This window comes from Equus quagga, chromosome 14, assembly GCF_021613505.1.
Source record: "Equus quagga isolate Etosha38 chromosome 14, UCLA_HA_Equagga_1.0, whole genome shotgun sequence".
Lineage (NCBI taxonomy): Eukaryota > Metazoa > Chordata > Mammalia > Perissodactyla > Equidae > Equus > Equus quagga.
The window spans coordinates 66,735,871-66,752,272 of NC_060280.1; the positions used below are offsets into that span (position 1 = coordinate 66,735,871).

Sequence of the window (16,402 nt, forward strand, 5' to 3'; positions counted from 1 at the left end):
TGTTACCTTCTCTGAAACTCAGGTTCTTCGTCTTCCGTGGGTTAGGAATTGTGACACCTCTGTTGTATGGCTATGAGGAAGGCCTAAGGTGTGAATGGGTGGCCAGTTCTCTGCAGAGGGCTTAGCACGTGGGTGCTCACTACATCGTTATTAGTAGGGTTAGTGGGTAAAGCACTTTTCCTAACAAGCCTGTTTTCCACTAAAGTAATATGTTGGCACTCCTACTTCACAGTTGTCTTAGGTATGACCTTCGATCTCTGAACCAGTTTCCTCATTTTGCAAATAGAAATGTTGCCTTCTTCAGGATTGTAGCAGAGCTACGAGTGAACAGAGCAAACAAAGCACCTCATAAGCTGTATTAACTGCTTGTGCCACAGCCAAGGAGAGAAAGCTGTAGAATTCCAGGCGAGTAGCTTTCTGGAGCACTCATCTAGATATTTGTGGGTGTTGGATCCAGCCTGGAAGGCATGCTAAGTTGCTTAAGGAACCTTTACTTCCAACGCAGCATTTTAGGGTTAATATCCTTTTACTCCTGGGCATGGCTAACTCCCGCGTAATTGACTATCCCTTTGGGTGGTAGTAGGCCAGGCCTGCAAAGGGTCTACTTTGTGGGTAAATCTGGGCCACGGACCATCAGTAGTGCTGGCTCAGAAGGAAGTGTCAGTGAAAGCAGAAATGAATAGCTGGTACGCCTGTGTCTTAAACCAGGAGGACTCGGGCACACGGGAACCCCCGCACCCCGCGTCAACCTGGCAGAGTAAGGCGGTAAGAAAAAGGTAAGGTCTCTGTCGCAATCCTCATTCCCGCTCGAGGGAGGTGCCTCCCCTGGAGGGCGGGCGCCGGAAGTGACGCAGGGCCCTTTGCAGAGCCGGGAGTCAGACTGCAGGAGGAGCTCAGGCCCCGCGTGCTCCCGGTGCCAGCCGACCGGGGCCTCCGGCTGCCCCAGATCCCGAGGGAGCAGGACGGCGGCCCCGGCCTTCTACCCGAGAGCACAGCCATGTCTGGGAACGGCAACGCAGCCGCAACGGCGGTGAGTCCTGAGCCGGTGACCCTCGTAACTCCGGTCTTCCGGCTTAGCGGTGCAGCGATTGGCCCGGGGTGCCACCCTCCGTCGTCTATTGGTGGGGACGGCTACCCGTCTTTTTTTGGGGTCCAAATAGCTTTTAAAGGGCCGGTAGCGGCGTGCCCCGAGGAAGTATGGGGGAAGTCAGTGAGCGGCGAGGCTGGGGTTAAGAGTGGAGCGGTTGTCTCGAACGGGACCCCCAGCCCTGCGGGGGTCTGGGTGGGATTCCGCCTGGCTCTAGATTTAGTGACCCAGCCCCGGAAAGTTCATCTACACAAGACGGGTTACTATTCCCGGGTCCTATTTCACAAGAGTCGGGGACAAGGCGGGATTCGGCCGCCTTGGGAGTATGTTCCGCTTCGGATCCAGAGAGGAGAACACTCCCAAGTCTCCAAACTGCACACAGACATCTCGGAAGTGCTCCTTCTCCCCTCTGCCATTTTAGCGGTCACTCAGCCCCAGGCTGCTCTCAAAGCCCCCAGCTGAGACACACCGTTGGGTTACTTACCACCTTGGGTGGGAGCCACCCTTGGACCTTCCTAATGCTAGTTTGTCCCCGGGCTCTGGGCTTGTGTAGAGGCAAACTACAGAGCCAGAGGCCAGAAAGAGATAAGAAAGAGATGGGGCTGCTGCTTATCTCCTGCTGTCCAGCCTGCTGATGAGGGAGGAATTCTTTGCCGTTGCACACATTCCTGAGCACTGGACTAGATGTAGGAAGATCTGAACCCTAGCTCCAGCTCTCTGCTCATTATTAGCTGTGACCCTTGGGCAAGTCACTCACTCCTCAGAGCCAGGCTTTTCTTCTGTAACCTGGTTCCAGAGATCCCTGCCCTGTCTACCTGATAGATTGTTATGAAGATTAAAAGCAATAGCTTTGGCATGTATGTGCTCAATAAATTTTTTTTTTTAAGATTTTATTTTTTTTCCTTTTTCTCCCCAAAGCCCCCCGGTACATAGTTGTATATTCTTCGTTGTGGGTCCTTCTAGTTGTGGCACGTGGCACGCCACCTCAGCGTGGCTCGATGAGCGGTGCCATGTCCGTGCCCAGGATTCGAACTGATGAAACACTGGGCTGCCTGCAGCAGAGCGCGTGAACTTAACCACTGGGCCACGGGGCCAGCCCCTCAATAAATTTTTTAATGGAACAATTTGACTTGAACATCCTGTGCAGAATCAATGAAATTAAGGGATTGCTTGAACCTAGCAGTTTCTGGGACCTTAGCTTTCTTTCCATGGGCTCCCCGTGGCCCAGAATTTTAGTGGCCATGTTTAGCATTTCAAGCCTGGCCTGATTTTCTCAGGATCCCCCAGGGTTTATTTCTTGGAGAAGTGATCTCAATGGAATAGACTAGAATGCACGAGGAGCCAGCTGTCATCTGATCCGGCAACAGAGGCCCTGGATTCCTGGCTAGAGAAGAACTCCATAGGATGAAGATTCCAGAATGGGGAAAGTTGGTGGTATCTACATTGGCTATTGTCTGATCTAGAAAGAAATAGGACCTGAGAGTGAAGAACCCAGTTCTACCTGCTTAGCACTGAACACATTTGTCCAAGGTACCCTGGTAGGAGGAAAAGGCATGTCCCTTGAGTTCTTGGCTTGGTCTCTGATGTCCCAATGTTTCCTTGTTGGTGAAACCAGAGGCAGCACTCCAGGTGAATGGACATTAGGCAGCTCAACCTCTTGGTTTTATGGAACATCAAAGGCAGAAGACACTTGAGTCCAAACCTCTTCATTTTATAGATAAACAAATAGGTGCTGATGGGATGATGTGCTCAAGGCTACCCAGCCAAGAGGTTGAGCAGGACTCTACATCAGCTCCATTGACCCCAGTCTTTTATGGGTCATAATGGATTCTAACCAGATTAGGGGATCCATAGTGTGGCAGCTGTGGGGTAGCTCTTGGCATCTGGGTGGCACTGAAGCTTTCTCGAATGCCTGCTCTTTTGTGGATGCTGAAGTTGTCCTCAGTGACTCAGCGCAAGTTCCCCTTGTACGGCCCCAGCTGCCCTGCCCCTGCCTGCTGCAGGCCCCACCCTCCCTGTGGCCAAGCTGATGGCCTTATCTCTTCTCCCACCTGGCTATGTGCAGCACTCCCACTGCCTTGGCCAGGATGCACTTTAGGGCTCAGTGTCCTGGTTTGCAGCAATAGCAGCAGCTACAGCGGATCCTATTGCTTCCCTCTGTTCTCTGCTTCTCTGGATCTGTGGGGAGGGCAGAAGGTACTGAGGAGGGTAAAGGGACCGATCTTGGAGTTTTCTCCACACCGAAGCTCAGCTGGCCACAGGCAGGGGCTGAAGTCTCTTTCTTCCAAGCCAGTGATTCTGGTTCTTAGACAAGGTGTTGAGGAACAGAGGGAACTGTGAACTGGGGACTTTTTCTGCAGGAAGAAAACAGCCCAAAGATGAAAGTGATTCGCGTTGGTACCCGCAAGAGCCAGGTGAGTGCAGGTTTGTCAGAAATGTTCTGTGCTCATGGTATTACAAGGGAGGAGTCCCAGAGGGTTAGTTCCCAGCAGCTTGGGGATGGAGGAAATGGGGTGGCTGGGTGTTTAATTCAATGAAGAATGGCAGATTGCATTCTGTGGGGGATCGTCCCTTGGCTGGGGAAGTTGTTGAGGTGCAGAGGACTCTTGGGCCAGACCCCTTTCCTTCCCAGGTGGGCATTCAACCCCCTTCTGAATTGCAGTCCTTTCAGGATCTCCCTGACTCTGTGAGGATCTAAGCTTGGGGCAGTGGCCAGGGAAGGACAGGACTAATCTGAATTTCTGTCCCCAGCTGGCTCGCATACAGACGGACAGCGTGGTGGCAATGCTGAAAGCCTTATACCCAGGCCTGCAGTTTGAAATCAGTGAGTTTTCTGGACAGGACTGGAAGCTGAGGCGGAGCCCTTACCCCCTGGAGAGGAGAATGCAGTGTTTCTGGCTTTACCTAGGACCAAAGCCTGGTCCTTTTGCCTCTGAGAATTCTTCTTGGCTGTCCCCGGCTTGGAGGGCCCTTTCCTCCTCTGAACACCCCCAGCTCTGACTACCTGGGCTAGCCTGGCATTTAGTGTCTTCCACTTTGGGTTTTTTATGTGTGTCTGGTCTTCCTGCTAGATCATACATTCCCAGAGGATGGAGACTGGGGCTTATGTGCCTCTGTATCCACCATGAATCTTAGCACTGTGCTGGGCTCAGCAGGAGCTCAGTAAATGCTGCTCAATAGGTACCTGATTGATTGACTCTCTCCTCAGTTGCTATGTCCACCACAGGGGACAAGATTCTTGATACTGCACTCTCTAAGGTAACAACATTTCTCCCCCCAATCCCATCCCCCGTCCTCTTTCCTTCCTGCAAGAGATTCACTCTGAGGCTCTGTCTTACTTGGCAGATTGGAGAGAAGAGCCTGTTTACCAAGGAGCTGGAACATGCACTGGAAAAGAATGAGTAAGTGAAAGACGGGAGAGTGTGGCTCCTGCCCAGTCTCTTGCTAGGACCCCAGTGCACGTCAGACCTGGATGTCAGCTAGACTGTTGGGCTTAAACCCTTGGATAGGCTAGAGGGGGCTCATCTGTGGGTTTTTCAGGCCTCAGAAAAGGAGAGTGTACTGCTTCTGAACCATCTAGCTGCCTGGAGTGCAGGATTGGGTTGGGAAGGGGGTTAGGAGGGAATGGAGGAGGGGAGCAGGGTCCCGAGGTCTTGGAAAGTCCTGCTTCCTGAACTGCTCTAGGCTCTGCTACTGAAGTAGAGGCAGGAATAGATGGAGAAGGGGGCATCTGCTGCTTGGACCCCTTCTCCTTACCTCCCGCTCCTGTCTTTCTAGAGTGGACCTGGTTGTTCATTCCCTGAAGGACCTTCCCACTGTGCTTCCTCCAGGCTTCACCATTGGTGCCATCTGCAAGTAAGAGTCCTGCCAGTCAGGGGGCCTGGGCAGGCATCGTGCTGACTTCGGCTCTTCCCTTCGGATTTGGCCCTCCACCTCTAGGCCTGTCTCCCCTCCCCTGAGGAGTGTCAAGCATGACAGAAAACTCAGGAAATGCCAAGTAGTTGGCTATTGAGAGAGCCTGGAAGTGACCTCATTCTGTGACCTTCTCTCCACACCCAGGCGGGAGAATCCCTATGATGCCGTTGTCTTTCACCCAAAATTTGTTGGGAAGACCCTAGAAACCTTGCCAGAGAAGAGGTGAGTGGGGCCTGGAGAGGTGTCTTGGTGGGATGTGCACAGAAGATGGAGGGTTGGCAGGAGGAGGAAAGGAACAGTACCTGCTTAGGATTAAATCTCATTTAAATTCTCTCTGAGCAGTGTAGTGGGAACTAGCTCCCTGCGGAGAGCGGCCCAGCTACAAAGGAAGTTCCCGCATCTGGAGTTCAAGAGTATTGTATCCTTTTAGAGGAGGGAGCCGGCAGCAGCCAAGGAGGAAGATGAGCTCCAGAGGACCCTGGGAGTCCTGAGAGTAGAAGGGGCTTCTATAGGAATTGGACCATGGGGGCAGTGGGCTGTCTGTCCTCCCATCATCCATGCATCCATCCATCGATTCTTAATCCTTTCATGTTTTCCCAGCCCCAGGCAAGTGCCTGGCATTGGGGATAATAGTGAGCAAGATCAACATTGTCTCTGCTTATATAGAGTTTACATTTTTTTTTTCTTAAAGATTGGCACCTGAGCTAACAACTGTTGCCAACTTTTTTTTTTTTTTCCCTTCTTCTTCTTCTTCCCAAAGCCCCCCAGTACGTGGTTGTATATTCTAGTTGTGAGTGCCTCTGGTTGTGCTATTGGGACACTGCCTCGGCATGGCTCAATGAGTGGGTGCCATGTCCACCCCAGGATCCAAACTGGCAAAACCCTGGGCTGCTGAAGTGGAGCCTGCGAACTTAACCACTCAGCCATGGGGCCGGCCCGAGTTTCCATTTTGGTTTGGAGACAAACAGGCATTGATAATATAGAGTGATATTGAACAGTGATTACTTCCGGGTAGGGGATGGAGGTGCTTTCATTTTTATTTTATATTCTATATTGTTTTGATTTTTACAATGAGTATATAATATGTTTTGTCAAATTAAAACTGTATGTGCTCAGTGCTCCAGTGCTCAAAGTAGGGACTTCCTGGAAGCTTCTAACTGGAACATCTAAACAGACTTGGGGGTCAGAAAGGCTTCTTAGAGGTCTTATAACCTTGGGCAGGTTCTTTAACCTCTCTGTATCATTTTCTTTACCTGACATGGAGATAATAATAATGGGGAAAATAATAATAATAATACCTACCTCATGGGGTTGCTGTGAAAATTAAATGAGTTGACACACGTAAAACACTTTAGAACAGTATCTGGCATGTAGTAAGTATGAGGTAAGTGTCAGGTGTTACCATTAAGCTGAGAATTGAAAGATGAAAAGTTAGCCAGATAGAAAGGGAATGTTTCAGGCAGAGGGAACAATGCTCATGGTCCTTAGCATCTCTCCATAGCGGGGAAACCTCAACACACGGCTTCGGAAGCTGGATGAGCTGCAAGAGTTCAGTGCCATCATCCTGGCCGCAGCTGGCCTGCAGCGGATGGGCTGGCAGAACCGGATGGGGCAGGTAGGGGCTGCCCCTGTCGCCTCTCCAGTTAATCTTCGTCCCCCTCTTGCCTGTATTCTCTTCTTGAACACCTCCCCTCTAACACTAAAATCTGGAAATGAGTTCCAGGCTGGGAAGATTGGGGATCACAGGCCAGAGTCTCACTTTTGCCTATGCAGGCTTTGTATATGATAGGGAAGCCCCATCTCACTGCTGTGTGCTTTCAGGCACCCCCATCTCCACCCTTCTGACTGCCTCTTCTGCCTCCACAGATCCTGCACCCTGAGGAATGCATGTATGCTGTGGGTCAGGTATGCTTGAACAGGGAGCCATGTCTTGATGTGCCCCTTCCCTTTGTTTTCAGCTCAGAAGCTGGGCACACAGCCTTCTGCGTCTGCTCCCCCCAGCATAAACACTCCCAGGGAGGGGCAGGCTTTGGGAGACTGCTGTACCAAAAGCCCTTGGGGAACAGCTGGAGATGGGCTGGTTCTCACCCTTGGCACCATTGGTTGGGGAAAGATCGGGCCTGATGTTCTAGGCTGTTTTTCCATCAGGGGGCCCTGGGCGTGGAAGTCCGAGCCAAGGACCAGGACATCTTGGATCTGGTGGGTGTGTTGCATGATCCTGAGACTCTGCTTTGCTGCCTCGCTGAACGGGCCTTCCTAAGGCACCTGGTAGGGCCTGTGCTCCACCTGTGGTGGGGGGGGGACTTGGGAAGGGTATTGGGGAGATTTCTTAAATTAACGCTGTTATTTATTGGTAACTCATTGTTGAATGTTGTCTATAAAGAGTGCCCAAATCTGGGCCCCTAGCCTTCTTTTCAGTTTTATCCTCAGAGGTCTGTCTCTGAGGGCTCTGGTCACAGGGTAGTGTTAAGGGTCCTTGCAGCTCACAGGGAGAACGTCTCGTTGCAGGAAGGAGGCTGCAGCGTGCCAGTAGCAGTGCATACAGCTATGAAGGATGGGCAAGTAAGCAGGGGAAGATGGATGGAGGGCAAGGAAGGACTGTGGCATTTCTCTCTGTGCATCCCGAGTTGCCAGTGAGAAGAGCCCAGGTTTCTAAGCAGTTCTCTTTCAGAATATGCTGAGGCAACCACTTTCTTTCCCAGCTGTACCTGACTGGAGGAGTCTGGAGTCTGGATGGCTCAGATAGCATGCAGGAGACCATGCAGGCCACCATCCACGTCCCTGCCCAGGTGGCAAGGCTGCAGGCTGAGGGAGAGGGTAAGAAAGAAGTCTGCATGTTACTTTCCCTTTTTTTGCTCACCAAATCCACCCTCCTTCCCTCATCCAGCATGAAGATGGCCCTGAGGATAATCCACAGCTGGTGGGCATCACTGCGCGGAACATCCCACGAGAAGCCCAACTGGCTGCTGAGAACCTGGGCATCAGCTTGGCCAACTTGTTGCTCAGCAAAGGAGCCAAGAACATCTTGGACGTTGCACGGCAGCTTAATGACGCCCACTAACTGGTCTGTGGGGCACAGGTGCCTAGGTTGCTGCTGCTCTCCAGTGCCTACAACCCAGCCCTCAGTGCCCCATTCTCACTGCTAAGTGGGGAGTGATTACCCCAGTTAGGGGGCTCGACTGCAGGGTCAGAGACTTCCAGGGACTTGCCTCACCTTGGGGCCTTGGTGACTTCCTTGCCTCCTCAGTAGGTAGAGGCTCATCTTTTTAGACAAAGTCCAAGCCACAGCCTTTGAATGTTACCACCTCTACTAATAATAAACCAGCTCTGAAGGTGTTTGTTTTTGGTTTTGGTGGGGTTGCAGGAAAGATAAGGACAAACACAAAACTCTTTACTCCTTACTTTGGAGACTGAGACCTATGTCCAAAGTTCCGTAACACAATTTCTGTCTCAACAGTTCTCATTTCGAACAGAATAAACTGTCTTCCAGGGAGCGCGAACAAAGAGCCACAATCTTAAAACCATGGCTTGCTCCTCTCGAGTAAACCATAGAGCCTTATATCCATAGCCCCCCACCCCCACTACCTCACGAGAATAGTCTACAAAGTCATCAATCTTACAACTTCCACAAAATGAAAACCGAGACTCCTTCTTAAAAAACAACCCTTTAATAAACAAAATTAGTCCATCTCAAACTCCCCAATACCTAAGGTACTAGTCTTGGATGGGTTAGCTGCAAAATTCCAGTTCAAAAGCCGGAGGCTCAGTCCAGACGGGACTAACGGACTTGTGCTGGTATCTAGGAGCTTGGCTTGCCGAGCGGAGCTGCTGGAAGGGAAGCGGGGCGGAGTGGGCAGGCCCGAAGGCCTCGCTGCCGGTCGGCCGCAGGCGCGCGCACAACTCCCGCTGTCCACACAGCCGGCCGGGGACCCGGACCGGAGGCCTCGCCCCTCCCCCCAGCTCCTCCTGGGAGGCAGTCGTCTCCGGAGGAGAGATGTCCCCGTTACAGTGCTCCGTCCTGGCCGCACCGCACAGGCCCGCGGATGAGAATGGAGGAGGCTGATGCGAAAGCCCGGATGGGGCAGCAAAAGGGGCACCAGGACACACGAAGCGATCCATTTCTCCCCACCGGAGCCTGGAAATCCGCAGTCCTGGCTGACAGGTCCCGGCCAAGCACCAAGCTAAAGTCCCGGAGACCAGGCTGCAGGAGTCTGCTGGCGGCCGCCGGCCCGCCGCGCGCCTCAGCTCAGCCCTGCGTCAGAACGGCCAGCCAAGTCTTCCAGAAGGCGCCGCGGCTCCCCGCGGCCCATCGGCGGCTCCGAGGACAGGCCGGCCGAGTCACGAGCGCCGGGGTGCCAGCCGAGCAGAGCCGGGGCCGGGCGGCCGCCCCTCTCCGGAGAACGGGAGCCGGGGCCCGCGAGGGGGAGGGGCGGGCGGCGGCGGGGATGAGGAGGGGAGGCCGAGCGCCGCGGCCGCTCGTCCCGGAGCCCGGCGTGGCCCAGCTCTTTCCGTGAGGGCTGTAGTGGCCCTTAAAAGGGCCTTTGTGGTGGCATTGGGGGGCCGGGCGGCCTGGGGCGACGCGGGCGCCCCTCAGTACTCCTGGGAGGCCTGGGTGGCCTTCTTGCCGCCCGCGGGTGCCTTCGGCCCCACGGTGGCGCTGGTCTTCTTGGGCAGCAGCACGGCCTGGATGTTGGGCAGAACGCCTCCCTGAGCGATCGTCACGCCGCCCAGCAGCTTGTTGAGCTCTTCGTCGTTGCGGATGGCCAGCTGCAGGTGGCGGGGGATGATCCGCGTCTTCTTGTTGTCGCGGGCCGCGTTGCCCGCCAGCTCCAAAATCTCCGCGGTGAGGTACTCGAGCACCGCCGCCAGGTACACCGGCGCGCCGGCGCCGACCCGCTCGGCGTAGTGACCCTTCCGCAACAGCCGGTGTACGCGGCCCACCGGGAACTGGAGGCCGGCCCGCGACGAGCGCGACTTGGCCTTGGCGCGGGCCTTGCCGCCGGTCTTGCCGCGGCCCGACATGGTGCGCGAGGTAGAAAAAACGGTGAAGAGGTCCGCCTCGAGAAAGCCAACGAGGAGCCGCCCGCCGCAGTCCAACTGCCGCCGCGCGCGCCCACAGACCGCCCTTATAAGCCCCCAGGGCACACCTCCGCGCCCTCCTGATTGGCTCTTTTCTCTAATACCCGCCTCCGGTTGGTTGCGATTAACCCTTCAGTGACGTGCCTCGGCTGAGGGAGCGCGCCCGCCGATTGGTCAAATTTGAAAACCCTTTGCCCGGGTAAAAAGGCGAGGAGGAGTGGCGGCACGCGGACAGCCAACCACTCCCAGATGTAGCCAATCCATGTGAAGCGCGCGAGATTTAAACGCTACAGCCGGAGACCAGAACCGGAAGACAAAGGGGGTGGAGTCTGAAGTCGCCTCAAGAGCCTCTGGGAAGTCTGGGCCGGCCTGGATTTTTAAAGGAAAGCGGTCAACACTACACTTATCTCTGCCTCCCCGTCAGGTCTCTCACTCCCTCCCCACTCCTCTCCCCTCCTATGCGGCAAAGGGATAGTGAAAAAGGAAAGAAATGAGACTCCGTGAAAATTCGATCCCAAAACAGAGAACAGATAACTCCAATCCTATGGCCCTCCATGCCACCTGAAGTATCAGGATTTCAGTATTTATTCAACGTGTTCTGCCTGGTCTCAGCTCTTTCTGTTCACTTCTTCATAGAAGGGGCCTGGTGTACTGAAAAGAAAAAGGTTGGGGCGGAGAGAGGCATCCTCTTGGAGGAGCTGCCTCCACCAACCCTCCCAATCTACCCTAAAAAGCCCATATAGGAAATACACCTACAGGAACGACAAAAAGAAAAAACCACTTTATTGTCACCACAAGGAGCACTTGGCCCCCACGTCAGCTCTTACTAATTAGAATACTTAATTTATAGGCAAATGTCAAGTCATCTTTCCAGCCTGTGTCCCTATCCGCAGCCAGGGTTCTAGCCCCAGGCCCAACAAATTCCTTGAGAGTCAGAGTTGTAGATAACTGCATAAAAGCTTCAGTATCCCACCTTAGGAGGCTGCAAAGATGGGATGGAGAGGGAGAGTGGCAAGTTGAAGAAAGCCACAGGCGAAGTCCAATCAATAATCACCAGAGGGCAAGAAAAGCCCAGGATGTCCATAATCACAGGGCAAAGGAAATGCTGAGGACAAAATCTGTAGGAAAATGAAGGGTGGGAGAGGCCTGGGCCAGAAGGCAGTCCTGTTCCAGAAAGAGGTTGGCCTGAGTCAGGAACCCCCGAGACTGTGAAGTAAAGGGCAATGATCACGGGACTCAGACATCATAGAAGAGTCGGACAAGCTGGTACCGAATGGAGAAGGTGACAGCACTGCCCAGGATCTGCAAGGAGAAATGGACTAGAGTAAGAACCATGGAGAAAGGGAGACAAAGAGGCGCGAACCCCATCCTCAACCGTACCTGTAGCAGCAGCAGGAACAGTGTGAGATTTCTCTCATGCATGGGCCCAAAGACTTTAAGTAGCAAGTTAATGAGGGTCATGTTGTTACACTCGGTGAAGGCACCATCCTCATTCTCACTCTGGCGCACTGTCACAAGCTGGAGGCTCTCTGCTACCTGGAGGGGCCAAGGGTGGAGAGAACTTCAGCTAATACCTATGCTTCAGGAATGCGATCTGCCTAATGCTTCCAAACTCCCCTTGGATCTGACGCAGGCCTAGGTTCCCCATTCCCTGAATTCAGGGTAGCGGCCCTACCTCCTTGTTATCCTGTTACCTTTAGAATAAAGGTGCCCAAGAAAGAGAGGCTCTTGGTCTTGAACTTGGAATAGCTCATCTCCAGTTTGCCTGTCTTGGTATTGAGTCTGCAGGGGGAAGAGAGCTTTATGTGACTGGGCAACTAGTCAAAGAACTCTCCTCATGGCGGTTAATTACTAGGAAGAGCACCGAATGTGGAGTCAAACAACCTGACATCTATTTCTGGCTCTGCTGCTTACTACTGTGTGATCAGAGCTGCTGTGAACATTAAATAAGATTATGTAAGTAAACGTGCTCTGTAATTTATAAAGGGCCAACCACATGGAAAGAGTTAGCTCTTCTTTGGGCCCACTCCCTTTGCACAGCAAATTTATAAGGCTGACTTTATGCATCCCAAGTGAAAAAGCTATGATGTCCCTTTCAAGCCCTAAGTGGCTACCTGGGTATACGGTGGCGAGGGCACGGGATGATATGCAGGAGTTGAGGCAGTGAGTAGAGGAAGTTGAACACCTGGGGCATGAAGAAGAGTAGCATGGTCTTGCTGAAGTGTCCCAAGATGCCCACCACGGCAAAGGTCATGCCAGCAAAGTAACAGAAGGTATCTCCCACAAACACCTGTGATGGGTACCTGTGCAGGGGAGACAACCTGAGCCAGTGGCAAGAGGCATGACCAATCCTCTCACATCCCACACCTTGGTACGAGGCTAGTCTTGACCCCAGTGCTGGCTTGAAGGAGACTCTAACTCTCCCAGCAACTCTCCAGGACCCAAGGCCCTGAATTCATCTCTTCCTGGGGGTTCCACAGCACTTGTGCCCAACTACTGCTGGGTAGAGAGCAATTTAAGAATATTACCAACTGAAGACGCAGAAAACACTCAACACAGGTATGCGCAGGTATAGCTTCTCCACCAGCAGATGGTCATGATCAGGACCATACTTGCCTCATGTTCAAATAGTTGTCCCCTTATCAATAGTCCTACTTACCAGTTATGATAGAGCAATCCCAAGGTGGTGAAAAAAAAGGGTATCATGAAGTAGAGGGAAAACACATGATCATCTCGATAATCACCTTTGGAAGCAGGGGGAAAGAAAGAAGGAAAAGTTGATAGCCACTTCCCCTGCATTGCTTGGTCCTATTTTTGTCTGTGTCTAAGTTCTGTCCCAAGCTGTACTGTCCACCTCTCCCAAGTGACATTCAAGAAGTTACTACCCCTTTTATGTCATGCAGGCAATTGCCAATATTCCACCTCTTTCATGAACTCTTCCTAAACTAGTTACTGTCTTAAATTTGGTTTAGACTGTTCAGCCCTAGCTTTGAATGCCAGCTTTACTTCCTAACTGTGCAACCTTGATCATGACACATTTAACTTTTCTAAACCTCAGTTTCCTCATCTGTAAAATACAGTTGACGACAATAGCTGCCACAAAGAGCTTGGTTACAAAGTTTAAAGGAGATCATGTTTTAAAAGTGCTCTTAGCTTTAATAAGCACTTACTGATGTCTATCAGCCAAAGACCACCAGAAACACATCTGTAGTCAAAGCTGGGTTTACTGACTTGTTGTAACAAGGGAGACTGGAAACCACATGCCATGAGGAATCACAGGATGCCTGAGTAAGGGGGAGTTAGGCGGACTTGTTATAGGATTTAAGTAATTCTGGGGAGGATGCAAGGAGGCACCGTTTTGCCCTGGACTGGGTGCTGTCAGCAGGAGTAATTCTTAATAATTTTTATTAATTATTATTATTTTTTTTCAAAGATTTTAATTTTTTCCTTTTTCTCCCCAAAGCTTCCCAGTACATAGTTGTATATTCTTTGTTGTGGGTCCTTCTAGTTGTGGCATGTGGGACGCTGCCTCAGCGTGGTTTGATGAGCAGTGTCATGTCCACGCCCAGGATTCGAACCAACGAAACACTGGGCCGCCTGCAGCAGAGTGTGCGAACTTAACCACTCGGCCACGGGGCCAGCCCCTAATTTTTATTAATTATTAATTCATCTTAATTTTTATCTAGGAAGTGGGAGGAACTCTTCAGTGGTTATCTGAAGGAAGCAGCAATCACTCATATTAGCCAGAACAGGGGCAGCTTGGTCATTTTTGTGGGATGCACAGTGTTCTTGTAGTTTTATCTATGCTCACACATGGTTATGGAGGGGTCTGGTTTTTGTCTTACTCGATCATGGTCACAGAGTGACCCTGTCTGATTTTCAAGTTCTATGAAATTGTTTATGTTCAATAAGAGAAGACCACAGCCTACCAATTAGTGCCAATCCGGCTATAAATGACAGGGCTGCTATCTTCCTTTCTCACATTTCATGAATCTTAGTTATTTGCAAAGTAAATAGGTTCCCTTAGCTTCTATAATTACTCACATATTGCTTTCTTTCTGAATTCCCCAAAGCCAGATATCAGGAAAACGTAACACTCAGACTTTTCTTTACCTCCAATCCCACCTACCTTCCAGCTCCACCAGGTTGAAGACAATGATGGAAGCAGAAATGACTAACGACTGGCCAGCCTCTAGGCCGTTAATTCCTGCTAGGATATTGATGGCATTGGTACAGAATACTGCCAGCAGCCCCATGTAGACATAGTACAGGATCCCTAGAGGGGGAGAAGACAGTAAGAAAAGAAGGAGTATCACCTATAGAATGATGATTGAAGAATAGCCTTCTGAGACAAGTGGTGAGGACAGAGGATAGGATGAAGGGCCAACAGAAAGGATCTGAGAAGACACAGGGACACTTGGAGGAGAATGTGGAACACCAGGAAGGATGCTTTGCTGGATGTCTCACGGCGTAAGGGTGCCCTGAAGTAGGGGCCATAGGGGCAGTGGTGGCAGGGCTACTCACCCAAGTCCAGATGCAGGCCAAGAATTGGACGGAAAGGCTTGGGTACCACAATGGTCGTGTTGCCAAAGTTGGTAAAATAGACCATGAGAAGAGGTAGTGAGGCAGCTGTGGGCAGCAGCAGCTTATGGCGCCAGCGCAGATTCAGTACATCATCCGCGAAGCCCAGAAAAATCATGCAGCAGATGGCAAGGAGCGCACCTATCAGGGCCACAAACTGGGGGAGGCTCGCGCAGGTCACAGCTGGAGCCTACTCCCACTTCATCTTTCCTTTCAAAAACGCCTGTCTTTTCGTTCCTTCCTCAGCTCCTCCCCCAAGCCCAAACACCCCCAACTCTCTCAGGTAGCTCCCAGCCCCCAACCCCAGGCAACCGCCCCCACTAACCCACTTACTTCGTGGTGGGGGAAGGCTTTACACTGCTCCTCCACAAAGCAGTTCAGGAAAGGGAAAGGGATGAAGCAGAAGAGGATGATAAGGAAAACAGCACCGCTGATCACTCCCTGGGACTCTGGGCTGTGTCCCAGCAGAAGAGGGGTGGAGGGGGAACAGGAAAGGGGGTGTGGTTACTCACTAGTGCAGGCATTACAGTAACCTAGTGCAGGGGAGGGCACCCCTGCCGCAGTCCCTGATACACCCGAGGATCACCCCCATCCTCTCCCCAGTGCTAAACAGTTCTGCCCTTCACCTCCCAGAGTCCCGGGCTGTGTGTTGGGTGAGCGCTCCGTCTTCGCGCGCAGTCCAGCGCCCAGGTCCCCGCTCCTGCCCTGCCCACCCCTGTCCCCAGCCCGGGACCCGTGTGCCGCCGCTCACATCTGCTGCCGGTCGGATTTGTTGAGGTCCTGGCCACAGAGGCGCGCGGCGATGAAGTGGCCACGGAAGGCGGGGATGAGGGTGAGTGTGGCCACAAATCCCAGCAGCGAGCCGATCAAATTCACCAGCAGCGGCATCGGCAACTCCGGGAAGGCCCACATGGTGACCGGCCGGGGGGTCCGCTCCGCCAGCTCCTCAGATAACAGGCAAGTCGGGCAGAAGCCCTGAGCCCCCAGCAGTTAAGATGTGGCCGCTCCCCACAGGCTGGGTTTTCCTACACCAGCTTGAGCAAACCCCAACAACTCTGACTACAGCCGTTCGGGGGGCTCCCGCGAGCCTCTATAAGTCATCCTGCGCTCCGCCCCACCGTACTTGCGTACCCTCTGTTTCCGCCCGGATCTTGTTCGCAGAGCAACTATCACCGCGGAAGGCGGAGGCGGCCATTTTTAATATGGGCATAAGCGTAGGGACAGAAGTGTTACTTGAGACTACATCCTTTATTCCAAAGTTGAGTCATCATAGTGTTTTGGAAAAACAATTAAAGAAAAACAAATACCAGAGAAAAGGGAACCTTCGTGCACTGTTGGTAGGAATGTAAATTAGTGAACTACCATACGATCCAGCAATACCACTTCTGGGTGTTTGAAGAAAAAGAAAACACTAATTCGAAAAGATATACGCAACCCTATGTTCATTGCAGCATTATTTACAATAGCCAACATGCGAAACATGAGAAAGCAGCCTAAGTGTCCACGGGTAGATGAATGGATAAAGAAGATGTTTTATATATATATATATATATAAACACACACATATATATAAATAAATTTGTTTATTTTAAAAATGGAGTATTAACCATAAAAAAGAATGAATTCCACGTATTAGGAACAACACAGATGGATCTAAAGGATATCGTGCTGAGTGAAATAAACCAGACAGAGAAGGAAGAATACTATATGATTTCACTCATATGTGGAATCTAAAAAACA

General features: G+C 51.9%; 3 protein-coding genes across 4 annotated transcripts; 1 reads left to right on the forward strand and 2 right to left on the reverse strand.

Moving 5' to 3' along the window:
• Nucleotides 1-720: 720 nt before the first annotated feature.
• HMBS (hydroxymethylbilane synthase) lies at nt 721-8,338 on the forward strand. 2 transcript variants are annotated; one of them, XM_046686278.1, is made up of 15 exons: nt 721-776; nt 867-1,030; nt 3,448-3,501; nt 3,839-3,911; nt 4,296-4,345; nt 4,433-4,488; nt 4,865-4,942; nt 5,147-5,224; nt 5,345-5,420; nt 6,504-6,617; nt 6,869-6,907; nt 7,151-7,270; nt 7,511-7,564; nt 7,705-7,791; nt 7,890-8,338. In XM_046686278.1, exons 2-15 carry the CDS (start codon nt 998-1,000, stop codon nt 8,061-8,063), a joined length of 1,086 nt encoding a protein of 361 aa, XP_046542234.1. In that variant the 5' UTR covers nt 721-776; nt 867-997; the 3' UTR covers nt 8,064-8,338. The 2 variants fall into 2 exon arrangements, with proteins under 2 accessions (XP_046542234.1, XP_046542235.1); XM_046686279.1 differs by lacking the exon at nt 721-776 and having other exon boundaries at nt 855-1,030.
• A 313-nt stretch (nt 8,339-8,651) lies between these two features.
• Nucleotides 8,652-10,127, reverse strand: LOC124252602 (histone H2AX). Its single transcript, XM_046686280.1, has one exon. The coding sequence runs from the start codon at nt 10,022-10,024 to the stop codon at nt 9,593-9,595; it is 432 nt and encodes a 143-aa protein (XP_046542236.1). The 5' UTR covers nt 10,025-10,127; the 3' UTR covers nt 8,652-9,592.
• Nucleotides 10,128-10,843: 716 nt separating this feature from the next.
• DPAGT1 (dolichyl-phosphate N-acetylglucosaminephosphotransferase 1) lies at nt 10,844-15,959 on the reverse strand. Its single transcript, XM_046686277.1, has 9 exons — nt 15,414-15,959; nt 14,996-15,116; nt 14,606-14,819; nt 14,211-14,357; nt 12,741-12,825; nt 12,196-12,384; nt 11,776-11,863; nt 11,462-11,617; nt 10,844-11,383 (listed from the first exon to the last, which is right to left on the reverse strand). The coding sequence occupies exons 1-9, from the start codon at nt 15,572-15,574 to the stop codon at nt 11,318-11,320; spliced, it is 1,227 nt and encodes a 408-aa protein (XP_046542233.1). The 5' UTR covers nt 15,575-15,959; the 3' UTR covers nt 10,844-11,317.
• Between the last annotated feature and the right edge of the window lie 443 nt (nt 15,960-16,402).